Source organism: Triturus cristatus, chromosome 10, assembly GCF_964204655.1.
Source record: "Triturus cristatus chromosome 10, aTriCri1.1, whole genome shotgun sequence".
Taxonomy (NCBI): domain Eukaryota; kingdom Metazoa; phylum Chordata; class Amphibia; order Caudata; family Salamandridae; genus Triturus; species Triturus cristatus.
This window is the reverse complement of record NC_140593.1, coordinates 17,106,816-17,134,631: the sequence shown is the minus strand read 5'-3', so window position 1 is coordinate 17,134,631 and position 27,816 is coordinate 17,106,816. Positions and strand designations below refer to the sequence as shown.

The window sequence follows — 27,816 nt, the reverse complement described above, 5'->3', positions numbered from 1 at the left end:
TTTACCTCCTTTAGCTCCTGTCTATTGCATGACAGTTCCGCAGTGGTCCATAACCTGTGCCAGAACCTGAGTGGTTTTAATGCTAATTCATCTCCTATGGGCAGTTGACCCAGATCTAGTCTTAGCGGAAAGAGTGGAGTACTTTGTGGGAGTGACAATAGCCGTCTAACATAATTAGATTCCAATTTAGAGATTTTGGGACAGGCAGAGTAACCCCACAACACTCCACCGTATAGTACTGCAGCCCTGGCTTGGGTCTTATAAATCTCCAGAGCTGGACTTACTGGCTTAAATGTGGATGAATTTGAAACCTTCAGGATACCACCCACAAGTTGGGACAACTTTAAGCAGGATTTTGCTTGTTGTGGACCCCAAGAAAGGTTTTCATGTAGTGTTACCCCGAGATACTGAAACGTGTTAACCCTTTCCAGCCTTACATGCCCCAGGGTCGGGTTTAAGCGTTTGGGAGCCGTAAGATTAAATATCATGAACTTGGTTTTGTCAGCATTTATCTCGAGACGCCTAGAGCTGCAAAACTCCCCAAACCCATCTAATATCCGCTGTATCCCCATAGGGGATTTGGAGAGCAGGAGGGTGTCATCAGCAAACATGATTGCCGGTACCCGCCTGCCCCCCAACCTTGGTGCGTCATTATTGGGGACACTGTCAAGATGCGAGATTACACCATTGACATAAAGGCAAAACAGGGTTGGTGCTAAGACACAACCCTGTCTCACCCCTCTGCCAATCGGGAACCTAGATGACAATGTCCCATTCCTTCCGCATCTGACCTGAGCAAAGTTCCCATCATGGAGCCTTATTAATGTATTCAAGATTTGTGATGGAACACCCAACTCCTGAAGAACCAGCCACAGCTTCTTCCTTGAGACTAAATCGAACGTGGCCCTGAGGTCCACGAAAACCATGTAGAGGCTGCCACCCTCTATCTTTGCTGTTTTCCAATAAAGGAGAATAAGGCGAAATACTTGGTCCATGGTAGATGTGTTCCTCCTGAACCCCGCTTGCAATGGACTTAAAACCTTGTTATCCTCCATCCAATCCAAAAGATGGTCCAATACCAGGCGTGCAAAAAGTTTTTGAGGGACATCAATCAGACTTATTGGCCTGTAGTTGGCTGGGAGCAGGGGAGAACCCTTTTAAAAAATTGGGACTATCTCCGCTCCCAGCCATGTACAGGGAATCTCCATACCCTTAGAAATTGCATCAAAGAGAATAAGTAAATAAGGAGCCCAGATCTCGGGTTCATGCCTAAATAAATCCCCAGGTAGTCTATCTAAATCTGGGGCCTTGCCCCTCGCAAGTCTCCCTATCACTTTGTGCACTTCACCCAGCGTAAACTGTAAAGGTTCATGTTGTGCATTTAAGTCTTTTATATCAATGGGAGTTTTGAGCAAGGTTCTTCAGAATAGAGAGCCTTGAAGTGGGACTCCCAGATCGAGGCATCAATGTTTGGATCTACTGCAGCCTTAGGGTCCCCTGACCCTGTATTTATTATGGACCAGAAGCTGCGTGCATCTCTTAAATCCAGAGCCTGTGTTAGATTTTGCCACCTGTCCTAGTCCCATTCTCTCTTTGCATGTGCCATCACCTCTTTGTAGCGCCGTCTAAGATGATGTTTTTTATTTTTCTCGATATCAGACTTGATTGCAAGAATCAACTCAGTCTTGGCTTTTCTACATGCAGAGTTATACCAGGCTGATACGGGAGACTTATTCTTCCTTTTAGGTGCCAGGGGATTAAAAACATCTCCTAGCCCAGTAACTAAATCTGCATGAATAGAACCCAATTTCTCATTATATCCTGTAGACTTGAGTTGGCTAATCAGGCTATCTACCTCTATGAGTCGTGGGTAGACCAGGTCATACATTTTTGCTAGTTTTTGTGGTGAATCTACTATTTTGCCCCATTTTACCATTCGCCTGTTATTAGATATAACTAACGTACCTTCCCTCAAATCCTTCATTTCTGGAATAGGAGTTGTATTCGGGCCAGGGAACACCATATCCAGGCAAAGAGCATTGTGGTCACTGTCGGCCCTTGGAATAACTCTAAAATCAAGAACCTTGGACCACATGCTCGCCTCCACTAGGATGTAGTCTATCCGCGATTCCTGCCCTTTCCTATTAAAGGTACACACTGAAGGGCTATCAGACTGGGTACGCCCATAACAGGCCCTTAGGGAATTATAATCTGAACCGCTAGAGGAGACCACAGTTTTAAGCATGGTGACTGACATGGTGAAATCCCCCAGTGGTCGTCCTCGGCCATAAGGTCACCCTCACTCATTGCCGATAACGGCTCAAATTGGCAATTGACATCTCCTGCCACCAGAAGGCGACAATTGCCAGGAAGTGAGCTAATAAAGTGTAACAATTCAGTTATAGTCGGCGAGTCCATGTTCAAGCCGACCGAGCGAGAATACACATTCACAATGGCCCTTTTATAACCATTAAGCCAATTAAGAATTATACACTGAAGGTCTGGAGAGTGCGTGGACTTGATCTCTGCTGTGCAGCCCAAATGGGTGGCTACCCAAATTGCAAGACCATCTGACGGTCGCCCTCTGCCAGCCCACCTAGCAGTGATGTAAAAAGTTGCAAAACCCTCTCTGGGATGTTCCTCCCTGGCCCAAGTCTCCTGAAAGAGACAAATGTCCTTGTGGTCCACCAAAAATCCCCACTCTGTGCAATCTAACTTATTTAACAAGCCCCTGACATTCCAGGACAATATAGTCATTTTCTTTATCTTTGGAAGAGGCGGGCTACCCAGGTCAGCACCTTCCACAGAATGCAGCTGGGAAGACAGTATTTCATGGGGTAATGCTAAGCTATCTAGATCCTCGGTACCTGTTTCCAGTGTAAGTTCCCCTATTGGTATATGTGAGTCTATCTGGGGGCTTGGGGGCTCCTGTTTGAGCATCTGTGCCACTCCACCTAGGCTGTCTCTTTGACCCTGTAGAGTTCTTGTTCCAGAATTTGTCTTGCTACAGTGCAGTCAATCTATTGCATCCAAAGCACTAAACCTATTCTGTAGGGTTGGGTATGCGTGGACAGATTGCTGACCCTGCATGCCCTTCTCTGCCCTAGGCCCACGACAATATGGCACTGAAGTCCACCCAACATTTGTCCGTGCAAATTACCTGGGGGGTAAAAGAAAGATAGGGGATATGACCTAATAGTTGACCCAGTGCTATTTTGGTTCCAATTGCAAATATACTCAACGGTGCGAGGATCCCTGCAGTTTACCAAAACGCAGTCACCTGCGATTGTTTTGGGAGATGGACCCACCCAGAGAATCCTTCGCACCATCAGTATTTCACTAGTAATATGTGGGGGTAGTGGTCTATTGAGGTTTAACCAATGTGTCACCTTATTTCTTAACGACCTGTGCGGTTCCTTGTCCGATTTACTTAGAACGGGGATGCCAGTTAAAACCAACATATACGGACTGGTCTCCGGTGGTAAATCAAGTCTACAAACCTCCCTAGTATCTGCAGCAAGCGGAGTTTGGCCATTCTCATTTGGTATTCCTATATCAAGCGGTGTATGCTTGGTCATATTAGCAAGAGGGGTTTCACAGGACTCCTGGGTTCTTGGTGGAAGTATGTTATTATGATGAGCAGTGGCATCCACGGCGATAAAAGGGGGTTTATGTACTGGCGGCCCATCAGATCTAGAGGTGATTGCAGTACTTCCCTGCTCAAGCGCATTAGAATTGGTTTTAAACAAGGAGCCTCGTATATCTTTGTCCATTTGCGTGAGCCTTTTTTCAATACAGCCCATTCTTTCCACAATCGGTCCAAGCCAAACCCTGAATAAGTCACCCATTTTTTCCATGATGAAATCTAGAGTCACAGTGGCGGTTAGCACGGGGCAAGACACCGCCTCGGGGCTATGGCCAGTAACCGGATCATTCAGGGGACACAGTCCCTGCAAGGCCTGATGGTCCTGAACACAACCCCTCTGATCCACAATTATTATATCCTTATCAGCATGGGCTCTAACGGGTTTTGATTTTCTCACACCAGCCACAGTTGTTACAGCACGCTTTCTTTTAGAATTGTTCCCCTTAGTATTATTCTGGGTTTGTTTTGTAGGGCACTTCGATAAAGGAACCACCACTTTAACAGTTTCTACAGTCGGGGGAACCTCAGATACTGAGGGAGGGCCAGTAATGGGGAATGAATCTGTTCAAGAATTAGGGGCGGAGTGTGCACGATAGCTGGGACTAGTAGTGAACCCTGGAAGCCAGCACGATCCGGGGTGCATACGTTGGCGATATGTCCCAATGACGAACGTTTAGCCAAAGCAAGGTCTTGGGATACACGTCGCTCCATCAGGATTATCCCCTGGTCTATCACAGAGTTAGCCCTGGTGATGAAATGATCCAGGGTACCTGTGAGCTGACTCCTGGGGATAATAGTTTTGTTTCTCAGCTCCCGCACTGCCATTCCTATGAGTACAATGCACTTATATAACAATAAAAACGGTAGTAGAATTACCATGTACAATAGGCCAAAATTCACAAGATACTAGACAAAAGGGCACAAATAGGAGAACCACAACCAAAGAGAAATAGCCCGGTCCGGTCTCTATTGGTCTCGAACGGGCTAAAGCGGGCCCGCCCTTGGCCCAGGCTTCGCCCGGCCCACGCGCGTCCCGCGAAGCAGGAAAAAGATTGGTATAAGACCTGTTGCCAGTAGGCGGAGTCACAGGGAAGAGGACACAGCTGTGAATGAAACCGGGCTGCTGGTCCTCGCAGTCCCGTCCAGTCCAAGGCTCGAAAAACACCAAAGTACACCCTCCGCTACGTACGGCTCCCGCGAAGCGGGGGCCGTGAGCAGTGATATGCAGCAGGCAAGCTCAGGGCGGAGTCACAGGGAAGAGGACACAGCTGTGAATGAAACCGGGCTGCTGGTCCTCGCAGTCCCGTCCAGTCCAAGGCTCGAAAAACACCAAAGTACACCCTCCGCTACGTACGGCTCCCGCGAAGCGGGGGCCGTGAGCAGTGATATGCAGCAGGCAAGCTCAGGGCGGAGTCACAGGGAAGAGGACACAGCTGTGAATGAAACCGGGCTGCTGGTCCTCGCAGTCCCGTCCAGTCCAAGGCTCGAAAAACACCAAAGTACACCCTCCGCTACGAACGGCTCCCGCGAAGCGTGGGCCCTGAGCAGTGATATGCAGCAGGCAAGCTCAGGGCGGAGTCACAGGGAAGAGGACACAGCTGTGAATGAAACCAGGCTGCTGGTCCTCGCAGTCCCCTCCAGTCCAAGGCTCGAGAAACACCAAAGTACACCCTCCGCTTGTTTGTATTAGTAGTAATTCAACCACAACAATGAATGTCACGTATCACTGATGTTCTTTCTGCTTCTTTAATTTTAGGTGCACAAAACAGGAGGAGACAACATAACCCATTGTACTTGCAGACCGACGTTCTGCTGCACACAACGTCACATGACGTGTGATAACAGACATCTTCATGATGGCTCCAAAGAAAGGTACCTGGTCCAGTACCAAGACCGGTATGTCGCCCAAGACCTTCTTTGGGAAAGCAAAAATTGCACCTGCAGCAGTGGTGTCCTGGGACCAAGCTGGGTGCGGGAACACCAACATCAGCAGATCACCCCACCACCCCAGGCCCAAGCCCAAGCCCATATCTGTCTCAGAGGCAGCCAGTTTAATCACGGCAACACCAACAAGCAGTGATGTTGAAATTGACATATTGTTATTGAAAAGTAGTACCAAATCAATGCAGGAAACTCAGATAATTGGGCAACAACAGCGGCAACCACCCCCAATAGTAGTTGCTTCTGCCGAAGTAGGAGAAGTTCAAGAGATCGAGTTTCCTGCAAAGCAAGAAGAAGAGCAAGCCACTTTTTCAGAAGATTCATTTTTTTGGTCAGCCAGAAGGAGGTGAACATTCCTTAATGCTCACTTGTGGACAAGACGTTAGCCAGAGTAGGCTTGGTACAAACTATGGTACCGGAGGCCTAACAACCCATCTGAGAAAACACCATTTGATCCATTGGGAGGCAAAACTTAGTGGCCAAAAAACTGCACCTGTTGTTGGTGGAAGGGATGAAGAAGAAGATCCAATCACAGTGGAAGGTGAACAAGAGGGAGACATTTTTTTTGTTAGACAAATCAGCCCTGTCTCAAGCAGTGCAGTGGTACCTCCCAGAACCTCATCAGCAACATTGCAATGGAACATGTCAGGATGAGACACCAAGGGTCCAAGGGAAGAGAGTACCGCAACAAAGAAATGTGCATCGAGCATAACATATGGCATCAAAAAGTCACCTGCATCAGTGGCACCGGACAAGAAAAAAATCCAGGCTACCATTCTCAGCATGTTTAGGTCAGAGGTGCTGTACGAACGCAACCACCCAACAGCACATTTGTGCAACGCAAAGCTGGCTAAAATGTTAGCTCTGGACCTGCTCCCTTTTTCTTTTGTGGAAGGGATGAGTTTTCTTGAAGTTGTGGCAGTCATCTGCCCAAAATAGAAAATTCCCTGTCGGTCCTAATTCACCAGAGTTGCTGTTCCAGCACTACATCATGACAGGCTGGAATTACTTGGACAAGCATTGCAGCAGAGTGCTGTTCACACTATCCACCTGACAACAGACATGTGGACCACTTGCCAAGCCACTGATTACATGTGCATCACTGCACACTGGCATTTTGGAGGACTTTTACAGAAGGGTCATTCAATCGCTGCGCCCAAGACAGCTTAACATTGGTTGTTTTGCCATGGACAGTAATATAGTTAAGGCCATGTCTATTTCAGGGTCCTGTGTTTTGCGCAACTTATTAACATCATTGTTCAAGACTTTCTGAAAAAAGAAGACAGAGTAGGCAACTTACTGACCACCTACTGCTACTAACTGAACAGACACAATGCCATGTTTCACTGAAGTCCTTCTTGTTTCTTTTTTTTTGGTGCACAACAAGAAGAGAAGACAACAAGAAGAGACAACAACACTTCACCCACAATATTGCCAGAAAGAAGGCCTGTTCACAATGTGAGCATGAAGTACCATTGACCCACACATCAAAAGACATCACTTCAACTTGTGAAGCTAAGTGCCACTGCTAAGTGACAGCTTTAGATGGCCCCAAACAAAGGTGCTAAAACTGCTACCAAGAAAGTGTCCAGTGAGAAGAAGAAAGAGCTTACCAACACCACCACTGGTATGTTGCCCGAGAGGTTTTTTGGCAAACAAAAAACAGTGCCTGCTGCACCGGACTCTGGGGAGCAAGCTGGGAGCAGCAACCCCAAATCAGTGAACCCACCCCAATCTAGGCTCAAGCTCATGTTTATTACAGAGGCAGCCTGTCTATTCATGGCAACGTTTACAAGCAGTGATGTTGACAATGACTTATCTCTATTGCAAAGTAGTACCCAAATGTTGCAAGAAACTCAGAGAAGTAGACAAAAACAAGAAAAACAGCCACAACCACCAAAAGTAGTTCCTCTCGAAGTAGGAGCAGTACAAGAGATTGAGATAAAAAAAGGAAAGTTAGTGGTGCATCATCTTCTTCTTCAAGCCCCCTTTCTGATGATCTAGACACCACTTGGATCCCGTCTCAGTCTGAGAGTGAGACACTCCGCGAGATGATTCAGATGAGGCTAGGGAAAAGGAAGCTTCCAGAAAGCCTTAGAGTTATGGTGGCAGATGTGGAAGAGGTGGATGAGGACAAGGCATTCATCCTCCTCCGGTTGTTAGCCTAGCCCCAGTGGAGACCAACATTACCCCCTCCCAACTTCCCGGGGGGGTGATAGTGGCACTACAGATGCAACCACAAACAGCTGTCATATTTGCAAAGTCCAGGCAGTGACCTACATCCACAGCCACCACAAAATAAGTAAGTACTACAGAAAATCAAACATCAAATGCCAGTTCATCCGACATTGGCAGTGACACCAGCGTCATAAAGTTGAGTTTGGGATTTCTTTTCAGTTAGCCAAAAGGTGAACATTGACTGCCCGCTGAAAAGCACATTGAGCCTACCACTGCCTGCTCTCCAGAATTCACCTGCATCAGTGGCATCAGGAAAGGAAAAATGTCAGGCTACTATGCCTGCCAAGTTTAGGCCAGAGGAGCAGTATGAACACAACCACCCAATGACACGTTTGTACAATAGGAAGCTGGCTAAAATCTTAGCGCTGAACCTCCTCTTTTACTTTTGTCGAAGGGCTGAGTTTTCCTGAATTTTTGGCAGCCATCTGACAAAAATATAAGGTTCCCAGCTAGTCATATATTGCCAGAGTTGCTGTTCCAGCGCTACATCATAATGTGCTTGAATTTATAGGACAAACTTTGCAGCAGAATGCTGCCCACACTATCCACCTGACCACAGACATGTGGACAAGTTGCAAACAACTGATTGCATGTCCATCACTGCACACCTGATCTCTTTTGTGGAGGCTAGAGAAAAAATATCTGCAGGTGTTGACACTGCTGAGAATTGTAATGATGTTCGCAATGGAGAAATCCCGAATAGCTACAAACATTTTGGAAGACTTTAAATGGCTTAAGATTGGATTTGTTGCCACAGACAATGGCATTAACCCCTTCAGCGCGGCGGGGATTTCCGCGCCACGCTGAAGGTTCTGTGCACGGGCGGGTCCATGACGGAGCGGTTCCGTCATGCGCACAGCGCAACCGACGTGCATGACGGAACCGCTCGTCATGCGCGTCGAAGGGGTTAATATAGTTCAGGCCATGGCAGATGGTGGTTATTTCAGGGTCCTGTGTTTGGTGCATTGCATAAACATCATTGCACAGGACTTTCTCCAAAAAGGAGACAAAGTAAGCAACTTACTGTCCACCTGCAGAAGAATCTGCACTCATTTCATCCATTCTTTTAAAGACTGGAAAAAAGCTGAGGGTCATTCAGCATGATAATAGATTGCCTGTTAAAGCACTCAAGCAGGAGGTGCCCACACGCTGGAACTCTTTTAATTAAATGCATGAACACCTGTGTAGCAGAACAGACCTATATGTCATGCACAGAAGATAAACAACTGTAAATAGCATGATGTCAAATGCCTGACAGAGATGCTGCTTCCTTTTGAGGTGCTCACATGTGAAGTCAGCCAAGAGGAATGTACCATGGGCCAAGCTATCCCATTGTTGCACATGGTACAGGAACAGCTAAATGAGGTGTCTGCAATGTACATAGGTGTGGACGAAAAAAAGATGTGTATGACTTGGTGGAGAGCCTAATCCTTCTCTTGTCTGCTAATACAAGAGTAAAAAGAAACATTGTGCCCTCAAAACATTACGTCTGTGCCACAATTCTTGATCCACGGTACAAACCATTACTGTCCATTTTCATTTCTTTTTCAGACGGGTATGTTAGAAAATACAAAACATAGATAGCTGAGCAAGGCAGTGAACTAGAAAAAGAACAGCAGGGACTTAGAGGTCCACTGTTCCAGGGCAAAAATCATGTGGGGAAGCCTGCAAGTGTAGAGCCTTAAGGCAGTGCTGTTGGCTCACAGCAGCCAAAACCAACAACAAGAACACCATCAACAACAACAAGACCAAGAGCATCAGCCCTCAAATATGCAACTGAGTAGTTTCTACTGGCAGAGCTTAAATCCAGTATAGAGGAGAAGGCAAAAAATGTTGAGCAAAGTGGAGCACCAGCAAAGAACATTGAGCAAATGGTCCAGGCCTAGCTGGATGATGCAACAGAGTTCTAGCTTGACCAATACTAATTGGAGTATTGGTTTGGAAGAGGCACCAATGGCCATTACTCAGCAGTCTGGCAATAAACCGTCTGGCTTGCCTTGTAGCAATTTTCTCAGCTGAGCGTGTATTTAGTGCTGCTGGTGCCGTTGTCATAGTGAGAATGACCAGTCTCTCACCCAAAATTGTGGAGAGATTAACCATGATAAAAATGAATCAGCACTTTATACCACTGGATTACACCATACGTGAAGTACCACGTGAGGCAGATGATGAAGACTAAGGGAATGGAAGTAGTGTATTAGATGGCATACCTCAGAGTGAACCAACAGCGTTTGAGGTCAAGATCTACTACCCTGACTACTAGGCTTTCTTTCTTTGACTCCCCCAAAAAAGTACAGCAAGGGAACATTATTTACTTTATTATTTGTGTATGTCTGACTGTCCCAGTGAACAATTCTTACCCACTGAATTACTCTTAGGCACATTTTTATTGCCGGATTGGAGTTGTAACTGAGAAAAGTCAGTGAAGAAGTCTGACTCCTGACTCGCACTCCAAATCCATTTCTCTTAAGCAAGATATTGGACGGATAATACAAACAAATGTGCGCCTGCCTCCAACTCTGGGCCATGTCTATTTATGCTTTCCTACCCTAGAGGAACTGCTGTGAGAAGGTGGCCTGATATATGCTGTCCACTAGTTCTAGTGGGCACCTTCTATCAGTCCAAACAACCCCTTATGGTGAATAGGTTAAAGACAACCTTTATTGAAAGCTATCCTAGTGGTAGCTATGGAGAGCAGCCTTCAGGCTAAGTCTTGAAGGAATGTACAGCAGCTTGTTTTACCAGTCTATAATCTCTTGAATGATCAAATGAAAGGACAACCACACCAGGTATATATTCAAAATATATGTATTTAGGATAAAACACACCCCTATAGTCTCTTTATGAGACTGGACTTTAAAGTACTTAATTTACAAGTTAGCAATCAGCAGTAATAGCACAAATACATGTTTGGGCCCTAGGGGCATACCAAACCATATAACAATAAAGTGGTATAAGAACCACGACTGAACTAGACACGAGGCCTAGAGCCTGTAGAATCGCTGGGATCCCAAGGAACCACCCAAGGTAGTGACACAGGGGACCCACGGGGGCCGTGTGCAGTGTGTAAACACAACCGCGGGTTCCTGTTAGCTTCATTGAGCAATGTCGCGGTTCGAATTTTAAAGATAAGTGACACTTAGAATTGAGCAGACCAAACACTTTTGGACTTAAGAAGTTCTAGGGCTAGCACCCACGGGAACACTGGAGTACTCGTGTTACCTCACCCAGGGACGCCGGGTGCATAGGTGTCTTTTGGTGTCGGGTCACGTTGTCGATTACAATGGAAGCTGGTGAAGAACTGCTGCTGCCGTGAAGAGGAGAAGTGTCCGAAGAGATCCAAGCCTGGATCTAGGATGGAAGGAACCTGAAATCAGAGGAGACAGAGTCTGGGTAATTAGCCAGTGACCGAGTGCAGGATGGACCAATGCCCACAGATGTCGGGTGCTTCAGGTGAGTTGAGGGGTGTTTTGACTCTTCAGCCACGAGGTCCAGGAGGTGCCGATGATGACCAGGAGCTGGATTCGAGCTGTCCCACGAAGTCTGTCAAGTGCTGTTGTGTCGGCGACCAGATTGGACCCAACAAGCCTTGGCAACAGCAAGTCACTGGAAATCAGAGAAAGGACTTTGGTGCAGACCAGCAAGGTCTAAGGGACTCAACCAGCGAGGGTAAGGAGCAATTAGGAAAGCCCAATTAGAAGAGGAGTTGCCTTCGTGGGGACCTACTAGCCAATGGGCTAGTGATCGCGAAGGAGCCTCAAGCGGTCGCACTTGAAACTGGCCCATGGATCACTCGTGGAGTGGAGGCCAGCAATATTTGGTGCAGGAGGTGACCAAGGCTGGGGCTACTCAGAGCCCACAACACAACTTTAAGGATGTCCCAGAAGATAGGGTTGTTGCAAAAGTTCACAGTTTCCAGGGGTCAAGGTTCCACGTCACCCACAATAGCCACGGGCTTCAGCTTTGCTGTGGACTCAGGGAAGCCTCGGAGAAGTCTGAAAATCTAGATCTGGTGAGGCAAAGACTTTGGCATCTGGCGGGAGCTTCGGTGATGCAGACCGGTCAGTTGCTTCTTCGGTGCCTGTCAAGCAGGGGAGTCACTCCTTGGCCCCAAGGGAGATTTCTTCCATCTTCTAGTCGAAATAGAAAGTAGAAGGTCCGGGATATATGTTGCAGAGTTTCGTCAAGGGTAATCTAAAGTCGCGAGGACTGGGTTCCCATAATTATACTAAGTTTGGGGGTTGGACATACTCTAGGGACTCTCCCATGGGAAGGTTTGGAAAGAGGGGTGGGTACACCCATTGCCTTTGTCCAGTTTCGTGCCAACTGGATTATGCACAGGGACACCAAAAGTGCCCCCAGTGCAGGACTTCAAAGCACCAGAAAGTGCTCCCGCCCAGCCCCAATACACATCTGCATGTCTGGGGAGGTGGTTACACCTCCCTGGGACAGGAAACCTATCTTCTCCAGGCCTCCCCTGCCCTAGTTTCGGTCAGCAGCAGGAGGCCAGACCCGTGTCTGTGGCAGAGGCATCCATTTTGTGATGCCAGGGTTGTAGAAAGTCCTACCGGGTTAGACCAGTGTGAACCTGTCTCTCCCTCTAGAAGGGTGGAATGCTACCCCCGCCACCAGAACTGGCGGGCGGGTAGTGATACCAAACACGACATGTTTCCATGCAGCCATCCCAAAGTTAGCATTTACCACAAGGTTATAATGAATGAATGAATGAATGAATGAATGAATGTGAACTTTATTCGGATATGCATTATATCCATAAAAGTGCAATAAAAATAGAACACAATATAAAAACACAGTTAATATAAGCATATCAAATAGCGGAATTATATCGAGTACATAGTATTACAAGGTTATAATGCACTTAAGAGTATATGGTCAGGCTGCATCACAAACAGCACCAGAAGGAGGTTCTCTGAACGCTGCAGAGGGGCTCTGCTCATGCAGGGGCACCCTCTCACATAAAAACCAAGCACTCTGCATTCAGGATTGTTAAGGCCTGCCATAGTAGTGACTTATAGATTTTATATGTGTGTGCAATGATAGTGATATAGGTAGCCTATACCACTGTAAGGGGTGCAAGCACACCCTTACCCAGGCTGCAGTAGCAGACCTGTGGTGCCATTTTGGAGTGCTTCCCAGGGGTGGCATAATCCATGTTTCAGACCCTTGTAGGCCTATGATGTACCTATGCTCTAGGTACATAGTATACCATATACTAGGGACTTATAAGGCACTTCAGAATCCAATTAGGTATGTACCTAATGTACATGCAAACCATTTTAGAAAGGAAGCAGCTAGGCTGGGGTCCTGATTAGCAGGACCACAGCTAGACTAAGGTCGAAAAACAGTGAAACACCAGCAAAAGTGGGGGTACCCTTGTGAAGCAGATCCTACTCTCCTACAACTGCCCCACCCAGAAGTGACATTTGTAATTTGATTTACACTGACAATTCTCTGATTCATGACCAAATGGAGGATCTGCATTGTAAAATGTACCACCAATCGATCGCAGTGAGCTCACTAGAAGAACAGGTAACAGCTGTTATGTATTGCACGCTGAGTGATTGTTGTTTGTTGTGGTGTGAACTTGTTGTGATATATCATCATCATGTGTGTTGAGACTAAGAAGAGTTGGGATGATTCATGTGCTGCCAGGCAGTGTGAGACTGGGTGTTTGTTTGTTAGGCAAGTAAGTGATGAATTTGAGATTCACAATGTTGGTGGCCTACTGGCGGCTGATCGATGATTTCTAATTTTTCCCTGAAGGTTATTTTTTGTCCTTCCCCTTTAAAAGATAGGATAGCGATATTTCGTCACCGGGTCCAACTCCACTCCACACAGTCCACACCGCTTGTTTTTTTATTGTTTTATGCTTTATATTAATACTCCTCAAAATCTCAGACCTGGCCGGTCCCTTACATAATGCAACGTTTGCAAACACAAATCTAGTCTACTCAAAAAGTGACTAAATATTTCCCTTCTTGTTGTTCAATAACAAAATTGTACTAATACAGGCTGATCTGTTGCATTATGTGTCAGGAATTGGGACACTGTTGGTACGGAGTTGGACACCATACTCGGGGGTCAGACTGAGGAAGATCAGAGATGATGGAATGACTCATGTTGTGGGCATGAGCATGACTACTTAGAAAGCTTTCACCAGAAGAAGATAGAAGTTTTCAAATTCACTGAAACCAACCAATTTGGATGATGATGACTTTGAAGGGGCCTAAAGTTAACAAACAGTACCAGACCTACATAAGCACTCCAAGCTCTTCCACTTGTGCAGCATAGTGCAACTGCCAACTGAGAGACTAAGATGGCCCTAAAGAAAGATGCTTCCAAGAAAGTGGTCAGTTAGAAGAAGCAGCTTCCCACCAGTGGTGTGCTGGCCAATACCTTTTTTGGACCATGTAGTGCCGCACCAGCCTACAGGGAGCTAGCTAAGAGCAGCACTCCTGCATCAACAGTACAACCCTAACCTAAGCCCAAGGCTATGTCTGTCAGTAAGGTGGCAACTTCAATCATGGCATCGCTGAAAAGCAGTGACACTGTATTAGATTTGTTGTTTCGCAGTTAGTACCCAATCGTTTCAGGAAACAGAGCAAAGTGGACAACAGCAGCAGCCAACAACAGTAAATTTTGCTTATGTTAGAGAAGAACAGGAGGCTGAGCTTCCTTTCAAGAAAGAACCTCCTCTTTTAGATGTATCAGCTCCCAGATCCTGAGCAAGGAAAAGTGAGGGTACTACTCCACCATCTTCTCCAGGCACCACTTCTGATGATGATGATGATAGCGACATGGAGTGGAGCCCGGCAGAGACCAGGAGACAACAAAAGAGGCAAGGGAAAAGAAAAGTTCCTGAAAGACTTAGACTTATAGAAGGAGATTATGATTAAGAAGACAACAATGAGGCAGTCATTGTGGAAGGTGACACAGAGGAGTCCGACATTGCTATATAACCTGCTCCGAGGGATGTAGTACAAGTTGCAATGCCAGCTTCTATTTTTGCGAAGCCCCAGCTGAGACCTGCACCAACGGCTACCTCAGGAGAAGTATCCATTGCAGAGAGGCAATCGATGACATGCCTAGCTACCTTCAGTTCTTCTTCAGGCATTGGCAGTGGCACAGCGAAAAATTACTTCTACCCAGTTTGGGACTTTTTTATGGTTAGCACAATGGGGCACATTGCAGTATACAGCATTTGCAAGAAGCATGTTTGTCAATATAATCCTGGTTCATATTATTGTACTGGAGGCAAAAAAAAACATATCAAAAAATGACCATGCAATCCATTGGGAGAAGCACCTTGAGAAAATTGCTGAACATGGTTGTGGTGGTGAGGAGAGCCGGAGAACATCAGGTAAACTATTAGTCCAATCATGGTGGGAGGTGATGATGAGGAAAAGGAGGGTGACATCTTCACGCAAAGCAGTCCTGTTCCCAGCAGTGTGCCTTCTCAGATTGAGATGGAGACACCAATTCATACAGTGACTGCCCCACCATGATGCACATTGAGTCTACCACACCATCCACCTCTCTAAAGACGCCTGTGTCAATGACCCAAAAAAGAAGAAAATCCAGACAACCATTCTGGGCAGGTTTAGGCAGGAGGGGCCCTATGAGTGGACCTACCTAACCACATGTTTGAACAATGGCAAGCTGGCAAAAATGTTAGCGCAGGACCGCCTCCATTTTTTTTAGAGGAAGGAATGGTATTCTTAGAATTTGTGGCAACCATCTGCCTGAAATGAAAGGTTCTAAGTGAAACCTAATTTGCCAGAGTGGCTGTTCCAGCACTGTCTCATGATGCGCTGCAGTTGGTTGGACAAGCTTTGCAGCAAAGTGGTGTTCACACTATCCACCTGACGACAAACATGTGAACCAGTTGTCAGACATCCAAATATATGTAACCATGGGCGTAACATTTTGAGGATTTTTGTACGCGTGCCATGTAGAATGCGGAGTAACTAAAAACTATGGCAAAAGTTTTTTTTACGTTTGTGTGCTCAAAATGCCGCACTGTCCAGCAAGAGTGTGCGATTTCTAACACGTCACTCGGGCACTCCATCAGACTTCCTGCGGAAGTTTGTTAAGATCGCGATCCCGAAAACGCAGAATTTGCAATCTGGAGAAAATTCTCTCTCGAGCAGAATCAAAACCTTATCGAGCTGTTGATTTGGATTAAAAAAACTCCTCGGTTGACATTTGGGTGTACCTTTTTGTGCAAGGAGTCGTTTTTCTTTGTATACATTTTTTTTTAAGAGGAAGGAAGTACCCAAGTATCTCCAACTTCCTGTTCCTGTCCAACATGCTTCTGTCAGTGCTTTGTCCAGCACTTATTCACTTTTCATTTGGATTTGGAGCTGGAAGGATCACTCTTTGTGGCTACTGCATGTCAGTGGATTTGAGGACTTTTGCATTTGAGATTTCACAAGTGACTTGGAAAATTGGTGTTGTATGTTTGATGTTGTACTTTTCATCGTTTTTTTATGTATTGTGGTGGGTGGCCAGTAGTGTCAGTAGGAGCCTAGTTGTTTCTTTGTATGTATTTTCTCTTCTAGTTTTATTTTATACAGAAATCATGTTGCAAAGTTCACTACATTTTCTCCAACTTTTGAAAACAATTTTGCAATATTTATTTAATTCACTATCCCAGTAGTCTGTCAATAGGCCTTTCAGCCAGTAGGCCCAGAGCTACTCATGGGTGCATGAAACAATTGTTTATGTGGTGTCTGTTGAATTTAAACATCATTTCGGGCTTGGATGGCATTGGATTGAAATGCAAAATGTGTTTTTTGGGGGTTTCATTTTTTTCATGGTTCTTAAATAAATGTCTGTTGGATGTGTGTGGTTGTTGTTTAACTTGCAAACCTTTTTTTGCCCTGTGGATTTTTGTTTTTGGCATTGTTGTAATAAAGCTGTGTTGTTTAGCATGCCTCCTTTGTCTGGCCAGTTTGTGACTGTGTTTGTTTGTAATAGTGGGCCAGCATTTGCCTTGGTTGAGCCTCTCCGTGTGGCCAGAGGCCATTTTGTAAAGTCCATAATAGGCGTGCTTGAGTTAATTGTTTTCCATGCCTCCTGCTTGTTGTTGTTGTGAGTGACCATATGGCTGATGGCCATTTTGTGCTGGTGGTAGTGCTTTTGCCATAGACCTGCATATCTTCTTTCCTTTGTTCCTCTTGGCGTATTGCATCTTGTTGTGGCTGGCCTGGACATGTGGCTGGTGGCCATTTTGTGTAGGCAACCAGTGTGCTTTATGCCATCAGCCTGCATTGTGTGTCTTCCCTTTCTTGTTGTTGTGGTCTGGCTATTTGGCTGGTGGCCATTTTGTGAAGGCAGCCAGTGTGCCTCTGCATTAGGCTGCATGTCTTTCTCTTTCCTTTCTTCCTCTTTGCTTGTTGCTTCTATCCATTGTCCGCTGCAGCTCCCTGAATACTGAATCCCACTTGATGCACAATATCAAACAGGGTCAGTTACATTTGTATTTTTGTTGTTGTTCTTCTTCATTCCTATCCTTCCTCAGTGTACTGTACACTAGTACACCAACCATGAAAGCCCTTGTTTTTGTCAGTCTCACAAATGTCTACACTGTATTGTTATATTGTTTTAATAACAGAGGTAATACATATAATAAAAACATTAATAAGTGTGACCACAAGTTATATATTATGTTTCTTTGCACTAGTAGTAATTGAACCACAACAGTCAATACCACATTTCACTGATGTTCTTCTGGCTTCTTTGCTTTTAGCTGCACAAAAGAGGAGGAGGTGTTATCACCCATTGTACTGCCAGGCAGAAGTCCTGCTGCACACAAAGTCACGTGACATGTGACCACAGACATCTCTTTAACTTGTGCAACTGCGTGCTGCTTACATCAGAAGAAGATGGACCCACAGAAAGGTACCAGGTCCTCCAGTACCAAGAAAGTTGCCAGTGAGAAGAAGGAACTGCAACTTACCAAGACTTATGTGCCGACCAAGGTTTTTTATGGAAAACAAAAATTGCACCTGCAGCAGCGGTGTCCGGGAAGAAGCTGGGAACAGAACCACTGCATCAGTGAACCCACCCCACCAACCATGTCTGTCGCAGAGGTAGCAAGTCTAATCACTAGAACGCAGATGGGCAGTGATGCTGAAATTGACTTATTGTTATCACAAAATAGAACCAAATCAATGCAGGAAACTGAGAAGTAGGGACAGTTCAGGAGATTGAGGTTCCTGCAAAGGAAGAAGAGCAATACCTCACTTTCAGATTCCCCAGCAAGGAAAAGGAGAGTTAGTCCATCAACATTTTCTGCAAGATGATGATCTAGACACCACATGATTCTCACCAACTCAGTCTGAGAGTGAGACATGCCATGAGACAAGGCTAGGGTAAAGAAACGTTCCATGGAGGTAGATGAGGAGGATGATGACGAGCCAGTCACAATCATGGACATTGGTCCCAACCCAGTGGAGACCGACATTACCCCATCCCAAATTGCTGTGAGGGATGTGGAATGGATACCACCAACAGATATCTTACCATAACCGCCACCACTACCTCCAGCATCCATATTTCACAGGCAGCCACATATATCCACCACAAGTACCACCTCAGTAGAAGTAGGTACGGCAGAGAGTACATCTTCACACCCACCTACCAGTTCATCGGGCATTGCAAGTGGCACCAGAAGCAGAGCTAGAAAGTTGACCTGCCCAGTTTGGGACTTCTTTTCGGTTAGCACGAAGGAGGTGAACATTGCTATATGCTCCATTTGTGGACAAGGTTTTAGTCGGGGTAAACTTGTTACAAACTATGGTACCCGAGGCCAAACTACCCACCTGAAAAAAAAACACTTTATTCAGTGGGAGGCGCACCTTAGCGGCCCAAAAATTGCACCCATTGTTGTTGGTGGGGATGAAGAAGTAGAAGATATGATAGCGGTACAAGGTGAACAAGTGGGATACATTTTCTCTGCTAAACAAAGTAGCCCTGTCCCCAGCAGTGCAGTGGTACTGCCACATTCTCATCAGCAACATCGCAGTGGCCCAAAAGTAAGAGTCAGGCTGATACACCAAGGGTCCCAGGCAAGATATTAGCACAATGAAAAGACATGCGTTGAGAAGAACAACATCTGGTGGCAAGAAGTCACCTGAATCAGTGGCACGAGAAAAGAAAAAAATCCAGCCTACCATTCTTAGCATTTTCCGGTCAGATGGGCAGTACGAACACAACCACCCAATGGCATGTTTGTACAATGAGAAGCTGGGTAAAGTGTTAGCGCTCAACCTCCTCCTTTTTTCTTACGTGGGTTGTATCTGCCCAAAATGAAAGGTTCCCAGATGGGCCTTTATTGGCAGAGTTGCTGTTCCAGCACTACATCACAATGTGCTGGAATTGCTTGGACAAGCTTTGCAGCAGCATGCTGTTCACACTATCCACCTGACAACAGACATTTAGACCAGTTGCCAAGTCACTAATTACAAGTACATCACTGCACACTGGATCTCTTTTGTTGGGGCTAGATAAAATATATCTGCAACAGGTGTTGCTGACACTGCTGAGATTTTTAATGCCACTCGGAAACATTCAACTGTAGCCATGTTCGCCATGGAGAAATATCATACTGCAGCAAACATTTTGGAAGACTTTGACTGCAAGGTCTTTGAATAGCTGCAACTTATTGACCACCAGCAGAAGAATCAGCACACATTTCAGCCATTCTTTTAAAGCCCGGAAGCAGCTGAGGGTCATTCGAAGTGATAATAGAATGCCAGTTAAAGCACTCAACCAGGAGGTGCCAACATGTTGGTACTCAAGTTTTTACATGCTTGAACGTCTGTTTGAGCAGGACAGACCAATAAATGAATATGTCATGCATAGAGGGGGTGCTACTGTGAACGGCATTATCATTGAGATTGACCAATGGGGCCTAGTTAAATGCCTGACAAAGATACTACTTCCTTTCAATCTCTTCACATGGAAATCAGCAAGGAGGACTGTACTATGGGTCAAGCTATCCCATTGTTGCACATGCTACAGGATCAGCTGAAGGGGGTGTCTAAAATGAACGCAGGTGTGGAGGAAATACAAGAAGCATGTGAGTTTGTGGAGAGCTTAACTTTTTGCTTATCTGAAAATACAAAGGTGGAAAAAGGCATTGTGTCATCCAAACATTACATTTCTGCCACAATTCTGGATCCACAGTACAAACAAGTATTGAACACATTGATGACTTTTTTAGAAGGGGAAGTTGCCAAGTATAAAACTTGGATAGCTGCATAATCCAGTTGCTTAGAAAAAGAATGGCTGGGAATTAGAGGCCTGCTACTCCAGGCCACAAAAAGTACTGCAGGGCAGCCGGTGTCAAGTTCAACTTCAGAGTTTGAGGGCAGTGTGGTTGGCTCACAGGAGTTAAAACCACCAACAACACCAAGAACATCAACAACAACAAGAACCGGCGCATCAGCCCGACCAAAATCGGCACAGGAATATTTTCTACAGTAAGGGCTTGTGAGGTCTAGTGCTGATGCAAATACAAAAGTGGCCAAGCAAAGGGGAGCACCCCTGATCATTGAGTGAATGATCCAGGCCTATCTGGACGACCCAGCAGAGGTCTTCATTGATCAAAACCCATTGCTGTATTGGTATGGGAAATGGCACCAGTGCTCAGCAGGCTGGCGATAAACTATCTGTCTTGCCCTGTCACAAGTGTCTCCTCTGAGCGTGTATTCAGTGCTACTGGTGCAGTTCTGACATTGAGAAGGACCAGTCTCTCACCCCAAAACAAGGAGAGGTTAACCATTATCAAAATTAATTATCAAGCATGGACCCCTGCCCTCCTCACATCTACCACAGTGCCGCTGCCGCTGCCATCGCACCTGAACTAGGACGGACCATCAACGCCTCTTTTAAGTCCAGCATCTTCCCAGATGACTGGAAATGAGCAGAAGTCAAGACCCTCCTCAAGAAGCCCATGGCCGACCTGACAGACCTGAAAAATTACTGACCCATCTCTCTGCCCCACTTCGCTGCCAAAGTCACTGAGAGACTCGTAAACGCCCAGCTGACCACCTTCATCGCAGAGAACTCCACCTAGACTCCTCTCAGTACGGATTCCTCAGCAACCACAGCACCGGGACCGCCCTTCTTGCAGCCACAGATGACATCCGCATGCTACTCGACCAGGGACACACCACGGTACTCGTCCTACTGGACCTCCCCTCAGCCTTCGACACTGTCTCACACCGCACGCTCGCTGTCTCCACAACACGGGAATACGAGGCACCGCCATCAACTGAATTGGATCCTTCCTCTCCGGTGGAACCCAGAGGATCTGACTCCCTTTCTTCCTCTCCAAACCAACAGAGATCAACTGCGGAGTATCCTAAGGATCGACGCTCAACCCCAGGCTCTTCAACATCTACATGGCCCCACTCGCCGCCATTGCCAGACAGCACAGGCTCAGCATAGTCTCATATGCCGAGGGCACGCAACTCATCCTCTTTCTCGCAAAGAACCCTAAAGACACCAGAATCGGCTTCCAGGAAGGAAATTAAGGACATTGTGCTCTGTATGAAAGACAGCTGCTTGAAGCTCAACTCGGAGAAGACCGAAGTCCTCAACCTAGGACCCTCCAACTCAGCCAGGACAACACACGGTGGCCCCCTGCCCTCGGGAGCCCACCCACCCTTACAGACCATGCAAAGAACCTCGGCATCATCCTGAACTCCCCACTCACCATGACCCAGCAGATCAACTCCATCGCCTCCACCAGCTTCAACTGCCTTCGCATCATCCATAAGACTTTCAAATGAATACCTCCCGAATGCAGAAAAAACGTCACCCACACACTCATAACCAGCAGACTGGAATCAACAGAACCCTGCTGCACAAGCTTCAAACAATCCAGAACGCCACAGCAACACTTGTCCTAGGGACACCACGACACGGACACATGACCCAACACCTACAAGACCTCCACTTGCTCCCCGTCGAGAAGAGAGTGACCTTCAAACTTCTCACCCAAGCTTACAAACCCCTCCACAACATCAAACCCAAATACCTCAATGAGAGATATTTCTCCCCGAACACGCAAACAGCAACTGTGAACAGGAAAAACGCATCGCGAACAAGCAATTCCGCGTGTTTGTGGAATTTCTGCATGTTCGCGGAGATTTTTAACCGTTTCGCGGAGATTTGCGTAACGCGATTACGCAAATTCTGCCCACCCCTACTACACACATAAAAGTGACTCAAGTCAATGTTCACCTTCTTGTTTTATAATAACAAAATTGTACTACTTCAGGCCGATCCATTGCATTTTCTATTCTGGACTAACTCAGTACACTATAGAGTAGGACACCATGATGACCATACCATACTCGCAATCAGTCAGTAGGAGCAAAGACAAAGGTACTCAAGTCAACAACAACAAAACCAGACCTACATGTCTGTGTAGTGGTGGAGGCGAGTGTAGTGGTATGACTGACAGCAGTGCATTGATTTAGTTAATGAATTTGGAAAATGCTATGTTGCTGTTTATTTGTGTGTGCTCCGTGCTGTCTGGCTCAAAATCTAAGCTAAGTGGAGGTTTGCTCCTGTTGTTGTTGTAGATGCTGGAAACAGAGTAGACATGATTTAGCCATGCCGCCTCTGAAAGTTTTCTTGTGCACTCCTCCTTAATTTATGCTGTTTAACGTTACTTTTCTCCTTAATTTTTCAATATACCTTTAGTTCCATCTACACTTACAGGCCGGCCTTTACCCTCTGCTATCTTGGGAAAAACAGCTCAGACTTCCTTACCAATCTGCCTGGCAGGCACCCAAGATTGACGGAGGGAGCGTCCATGGAAGGAAGGACCAAGAGGAATGCCGACTGCTGAGATGCAACTCCCAATTTGACCATAACATAGTTATAGTATCATATTCTTTTGTGTTGATTAATTTTTTCCTCTTCAATCATTAAGACTCTTTGTGTTGTTGTTAATATGTTTGCTTATATTTGACTCCTACAGTTATTTTTTAATTTTCTTTACTAGCTTTAAAAGGAAGCCCACTACAACAGAATTTAAATGTATGTAACTTGGGTTTCTATGGGGGCAGACAGAAAATGCAATTGCATAATAATAATTAATAATATATATTGCTGCCCTGTACTACTACTAGTCTAGCACCACTCATCATCAAGTCATCATCATGCATGCATTTCCTACTTCTCCCTTAACAGACTTATGATGGTCCTCTGCCAAGATTGTGTGTTGTCCATGTGTAGTGTTTGTCTTGGTCAAATCTTTCCCTCAAATACCCCTTCCCAACCATTCATCAAACCCTAACCCTCTTTCCCCGGGCTGTGTGATTTATATTGAGGTGTGACTAAATTCAATATACACCAATAATTGATAACACACTTGCTGGGGTGGATGTGGTGAAGGAAATACTAATGCAAGGCAGGGTAATAATCTTCTTCTGCTTGCCCACCCATGCTCAGTGATCACAAGTTTTTTTTTTTCCCAGAGGAACATGATCCATCATAATTAATTGCCAGCATTTATTCATCATCCTTCCAGCACTAAAGGTTACACTTGTCCACTTCATAGGTCGAGTCAACTTCAGTTTGTAACATGCACTAGGCTATCCCCGCCACCATTATCTTTTATTTTACTTTAGCTTTGCTTATCATCATCATGGTTTCTTTTTTGACAGTCTTCATGTGTACTGTACTTTTACTAATTGCTCCTGAGTCTCCCTCAGGCAACTGACTGTCTGATTTTCTTTTTTTGCAAATGCTACAGTCAGTGTGTACTACCACTACCACCACCACCATGGCATCCTGGGAAACCAAACCATTATCACCATGCAGCCATCGCTTTGCCTAAGTAAGTATAAATAATCACCAATCACAGGTAAGAGAAGATGTTTGAGGAGGCATACTTAATAATATGGAAATTAATTAATTCATTCACACACCCACACCCTTCCAAGTCCAGTTACAGACTGCATAGACACGAACAGAGACTGACAGTACTGGTAGGACAAGTCACAAGTGAGGGTACCACATCTATCTGCAGGTGTGTTACGCTATCAGCAGATTAATATTTCAATACAACAAAACTGGCTGCAGCCCTGCAGCAGCAAAGGAAACTCTGCGAAGTAAGAGTATCCCCCCACAAAACATTTACATTGTATGTAGTATAAATAATGTATTTCTGTAACAAAATAAACTAATGGAAAAACTGAAAAAAACTGAACGACCCCTCTCCCTAACCCCAACCAATGTCCAAAGATTGTCCACTCCAAAAGTCCATTGTCCCTAAATATATAAATCACACCTTTTTCCCAACGCCACATTACCACCCACCAAAAAATAATTCAAAAGAGACCTCCTTTACACACTCCTCTAGGTACGTCATCCAGAGGAACATACTCTACAATTGCAACCACCTGGGGGGGCAGCAGTGTTCACTGAAGATAAGGTATGGTGGGCAGCTTCCAGAACATAGTGCTGTACCACTGGGGGGGCTTGGCTGGGCTGAGGCATTGGAGGAGGCGGCAGCAGGTAGCCTCCACCTCTGCCAGAGCCACCAGCCGCCGATATTCTGTGCAGATGGCCTCCAGCTTCCGGTGCCGAGCCATGGCTGCTAACTTCTTCCTGGTTGGTTGTTGGGAAGGAGTAGCTATATCAAGAAAGAACAAAGACAATTGTGACCACTACTCTTAGCAAAACAGTAACGTAAAATGTGTTATACACATAGTAGCACTAGCAAGCACAGTACATAAAATTTATGGTATACTCCCACTTCCTTTACCTCTACATTTGTGGGAGTTTCAGGCATTTCAACTACTAGGCACTACGGAGTATGCAAGTCTTTTCTGTTCTCTCTAAATGTTAATCTTGTTTAGCTAAATTAACATTTAGGCATGCTAGCTCAGTCAGCGTGCGCCCTAGACAGACATAGTTGTGTTGCAGACTTACATAATTTTTATTTACTACTGTCTGCAGTTGGGGCAGCTGTAGTCTACATCTACAAAATTATCTTATTTTTCTATTATGGCCATACTCTGTTACATCAGTGGCAACTGCTCAATTTCACTTTCACCCTGACTACTACAACAAAGCAGATGATATCTGATACAAATGATCATTGATTTTATATGGGACGGCGTGTAACCATGCAGCCGACAGGCCATCCATGGCAGGCTGACAGTGTCAACAATGACATAGGTAGGCACTAAGGAGTGGACCTCCGAGTTGGAGGGAGGCACTTGATAATGTGTGGGTATGGGTACATTCATACACTATATGTATGCTGTGCTTGCAAACTAACGTGAGCGAAGGGAGTAATCTGAAATACAACTTTGAATCAAAAATCAAAAATTAAATTAAAAAAAACTGGCTGCAGCCCTGCAGCAGCAAAGGAAACTGTGTGAAGTAAGAGTAAACCTCCCACAAAACATTCACATTGTTTGTAGTAGAAATAATGTATTTCCCTAACAAAATTAACTTATCGAAAAACCGAAAAAACCTGACCGACCCCTCGCCCTAAACCCAACCAATGTCCAAGATTGTCCACTCACTGTCACTGTCAAAGCAATGTTTATTTAGACCTTAGTCTTTAAACAGTTGTGAAACTAATTTAAAACAAGATAAAACATCACAGTTTATACATTCTCAATGTTAAAAGTTGGTAATTTTCAAAAAATGGAGTAACAACTCCGGATTTCCTGCACAGGGCGACACAGCTCATTATAAAATTATATATAATTTAAAACATTCTTCAAAATACAATTCATCTTTTTAAAAAAATGTTATATTAACCTTATACAAAAATTAAGACAATTTAAAATCTCTAAACATAACGGCTAATTCTCTCTAAGGAAACTTTTAATTACTTTCATATAGTTCCCCAATGCAACCGCTATGTCAAGGTTAGGCATTTCTATAAGTAGTTCTGCCGCCTGCATCCGTAGCCTTATATCATATTTTAAAAATATTGGGCGAAGGTATCGTTTACGCTCCTCTAGTAATGTTACACAATCTAACAAGATGTGCAATATACCACCTTTAGTGCCCAGGGTACACTTACAATAACCATCAGGATGTAACATTTTCCTTTTTAATTCCTCATTTACCAGCCAGGGATTTATACCTATTCTCAATCTTAAGATCTCCTGTCTATATCAGGGATTTGGTAAGATATCCAAATAGGGGAACCAATTTTAGTTTCGCCATGAATCCCTCTTTCTTGGCCAAATATATCAGCTCTTCTTGAGACTTCTTGTCCATATTTTGTAAGATCACTCTTAGTGAACTCTACCTGCAGGTATTCTTTGGAGATTTTCACCGTTATATTCTTAGAAGCCAGTAATATTTTCTTCCTTATCTCTTTAGCCCATTTTAGGCTGCTTGATAGGATCTCTTTTCTGCACCATTGTGATACCTTCTCGCCTGTCTCTATATCCAAACATTTCCAAACTCGAATTAAAATAATTTGTGACTGTATGCTCCAAGCAATTGTACCTATCTCGGTTCTTATTGCTTGGATAATCGACGAGTGTGGTAATGTCAGCAATGTTTTCAGGCACTTCCCTTCCTCGGAATCCCAATCTTGTTTGCCACTTAGATAAAGGACTTCAGCTCCATATAGTACTTGTGGGGGGATCATAGCGCTAAAAGCCTTTAACAGCGGTCTGTGGGTCATATCTCCATAATCTCGATTACATTTCTTCAGTCCACAGATCGATGTGAAGGCCTTAGCTTTCTGAGCTTCTAGGTGAGTGTGCCACTTAAGGTCCTGTCAAACCATACCCCAAGGTAGCGGTATTCATTCACCATTTCCAATTTCAGGTCTCCTAACGACCAATTAAATCTAATATCTTTATTTCCGAAACATACAATTTTTGTTTTTTCCATATTTACAATTAAACATTTCCCGTTACAATATTCACTAAAAGCATTTAATTTTCTTTGGAGGCCAATTTCAGTATGGTCCAAAATCACCAAAATCTGCATACAGCAGGCAGGAAATTGTCTTTCCGTCTATTCTCGGGCTTGCACTTCTTTCAACCTCTAGGGTTACCGGTAAATCAGCCAAAAATATAGCAAAAAGCAGAGGGGCCAGCACACAGCCCTGTCTAAGAACATTCTCAATTGCTATTTTTAGTGTCAATGACCCCTCTGTGTCTCTGATTACTTGGGCCAAATTACCGCTGTGTAGCTCTTTTATTATAGCCAGCAACCCTTTGGGGATATTTTTATTCACTAGGATTTCCCAGAGGCAGTTCAACGGAATCGAACGCTGCTCGGAAGTCAACAAAACAGCAGCACGGCTTACCACTTTGTTCTATTGACTTACGTGCCACTGCCCATAAGGCAAAGCAGTGATCGACTGGGGAGTGGCCTTCTTTAAAGCCCCCCTGTTGGACTGGTACAATTGAGAACTCTTCCAGCCAGTTCTTTAATCTATTCAAAATTATTTTTGAGAAAACGTTTTCCCCTATATCTAACAGATTAATTAACCTATAATTTTGTGGTGCGTTCATATTGCTCAATTTCACTTTCACCCTGACTACTACAACAAGGCAGATGATATCTGATTCAAATGATCATTGATTTTATATGGGACGGCGTGTAACCATGCAGCCGACAGGCCACCCATGGCAGGCTGACAGAGTCAAAAATGACATAGGTAGGGACTAGGGAGTGGGCCTCAGAGTTGGAGGGAGGCGCTTGGTAATGGGTGGGTATGGGTACATTCATACAGTATATGTATGCTATGCTTGCAAACTACTGTGAGCGAAGGGAGTAATCTAAAATACAACTTTAAATCAAAAACCTTGGAAAAAAACAGTCCTTGTTTCTCGTACCATCGTTTTTTTCCATTTATCTTTGCATTGCTCTTCTAGCATTATATTTTTTATTTCAAATTTCTTATTCTATTCTCCTTGGCTTTGCTACTCTGCCACAGTTTATATTTATTTTACATT

At 45.0% G+C, this 27,816-nt stretch overlaps 1 protein-coding gene across 1 annotated transcript in view; it reads left to right on the top strand.

The window, feature by feature from the left end:
- Window positions 1–27,816, top strand: part of LOC146788731 (vomeronasal type-2 receptor 26-like) — a 712,759-nt gene that overhangs the window by 507,258 nt on the left and 177,685 nt on the right. The window contains exons 5-6 of the mRNA XM_085630952.1: window positions 11,731–11,752; window positions 25,009–25,029. Of these exons, the coding sequence (XP_085487078.1) occupies window positions 11,731–11,752; window positions 25,009–25,029 (43 nt within the window). The remainder of the gene's footprint in view (window positions 1–11,730; window positions 11,753–25,008; window positions 25,030–27,816) is intronic.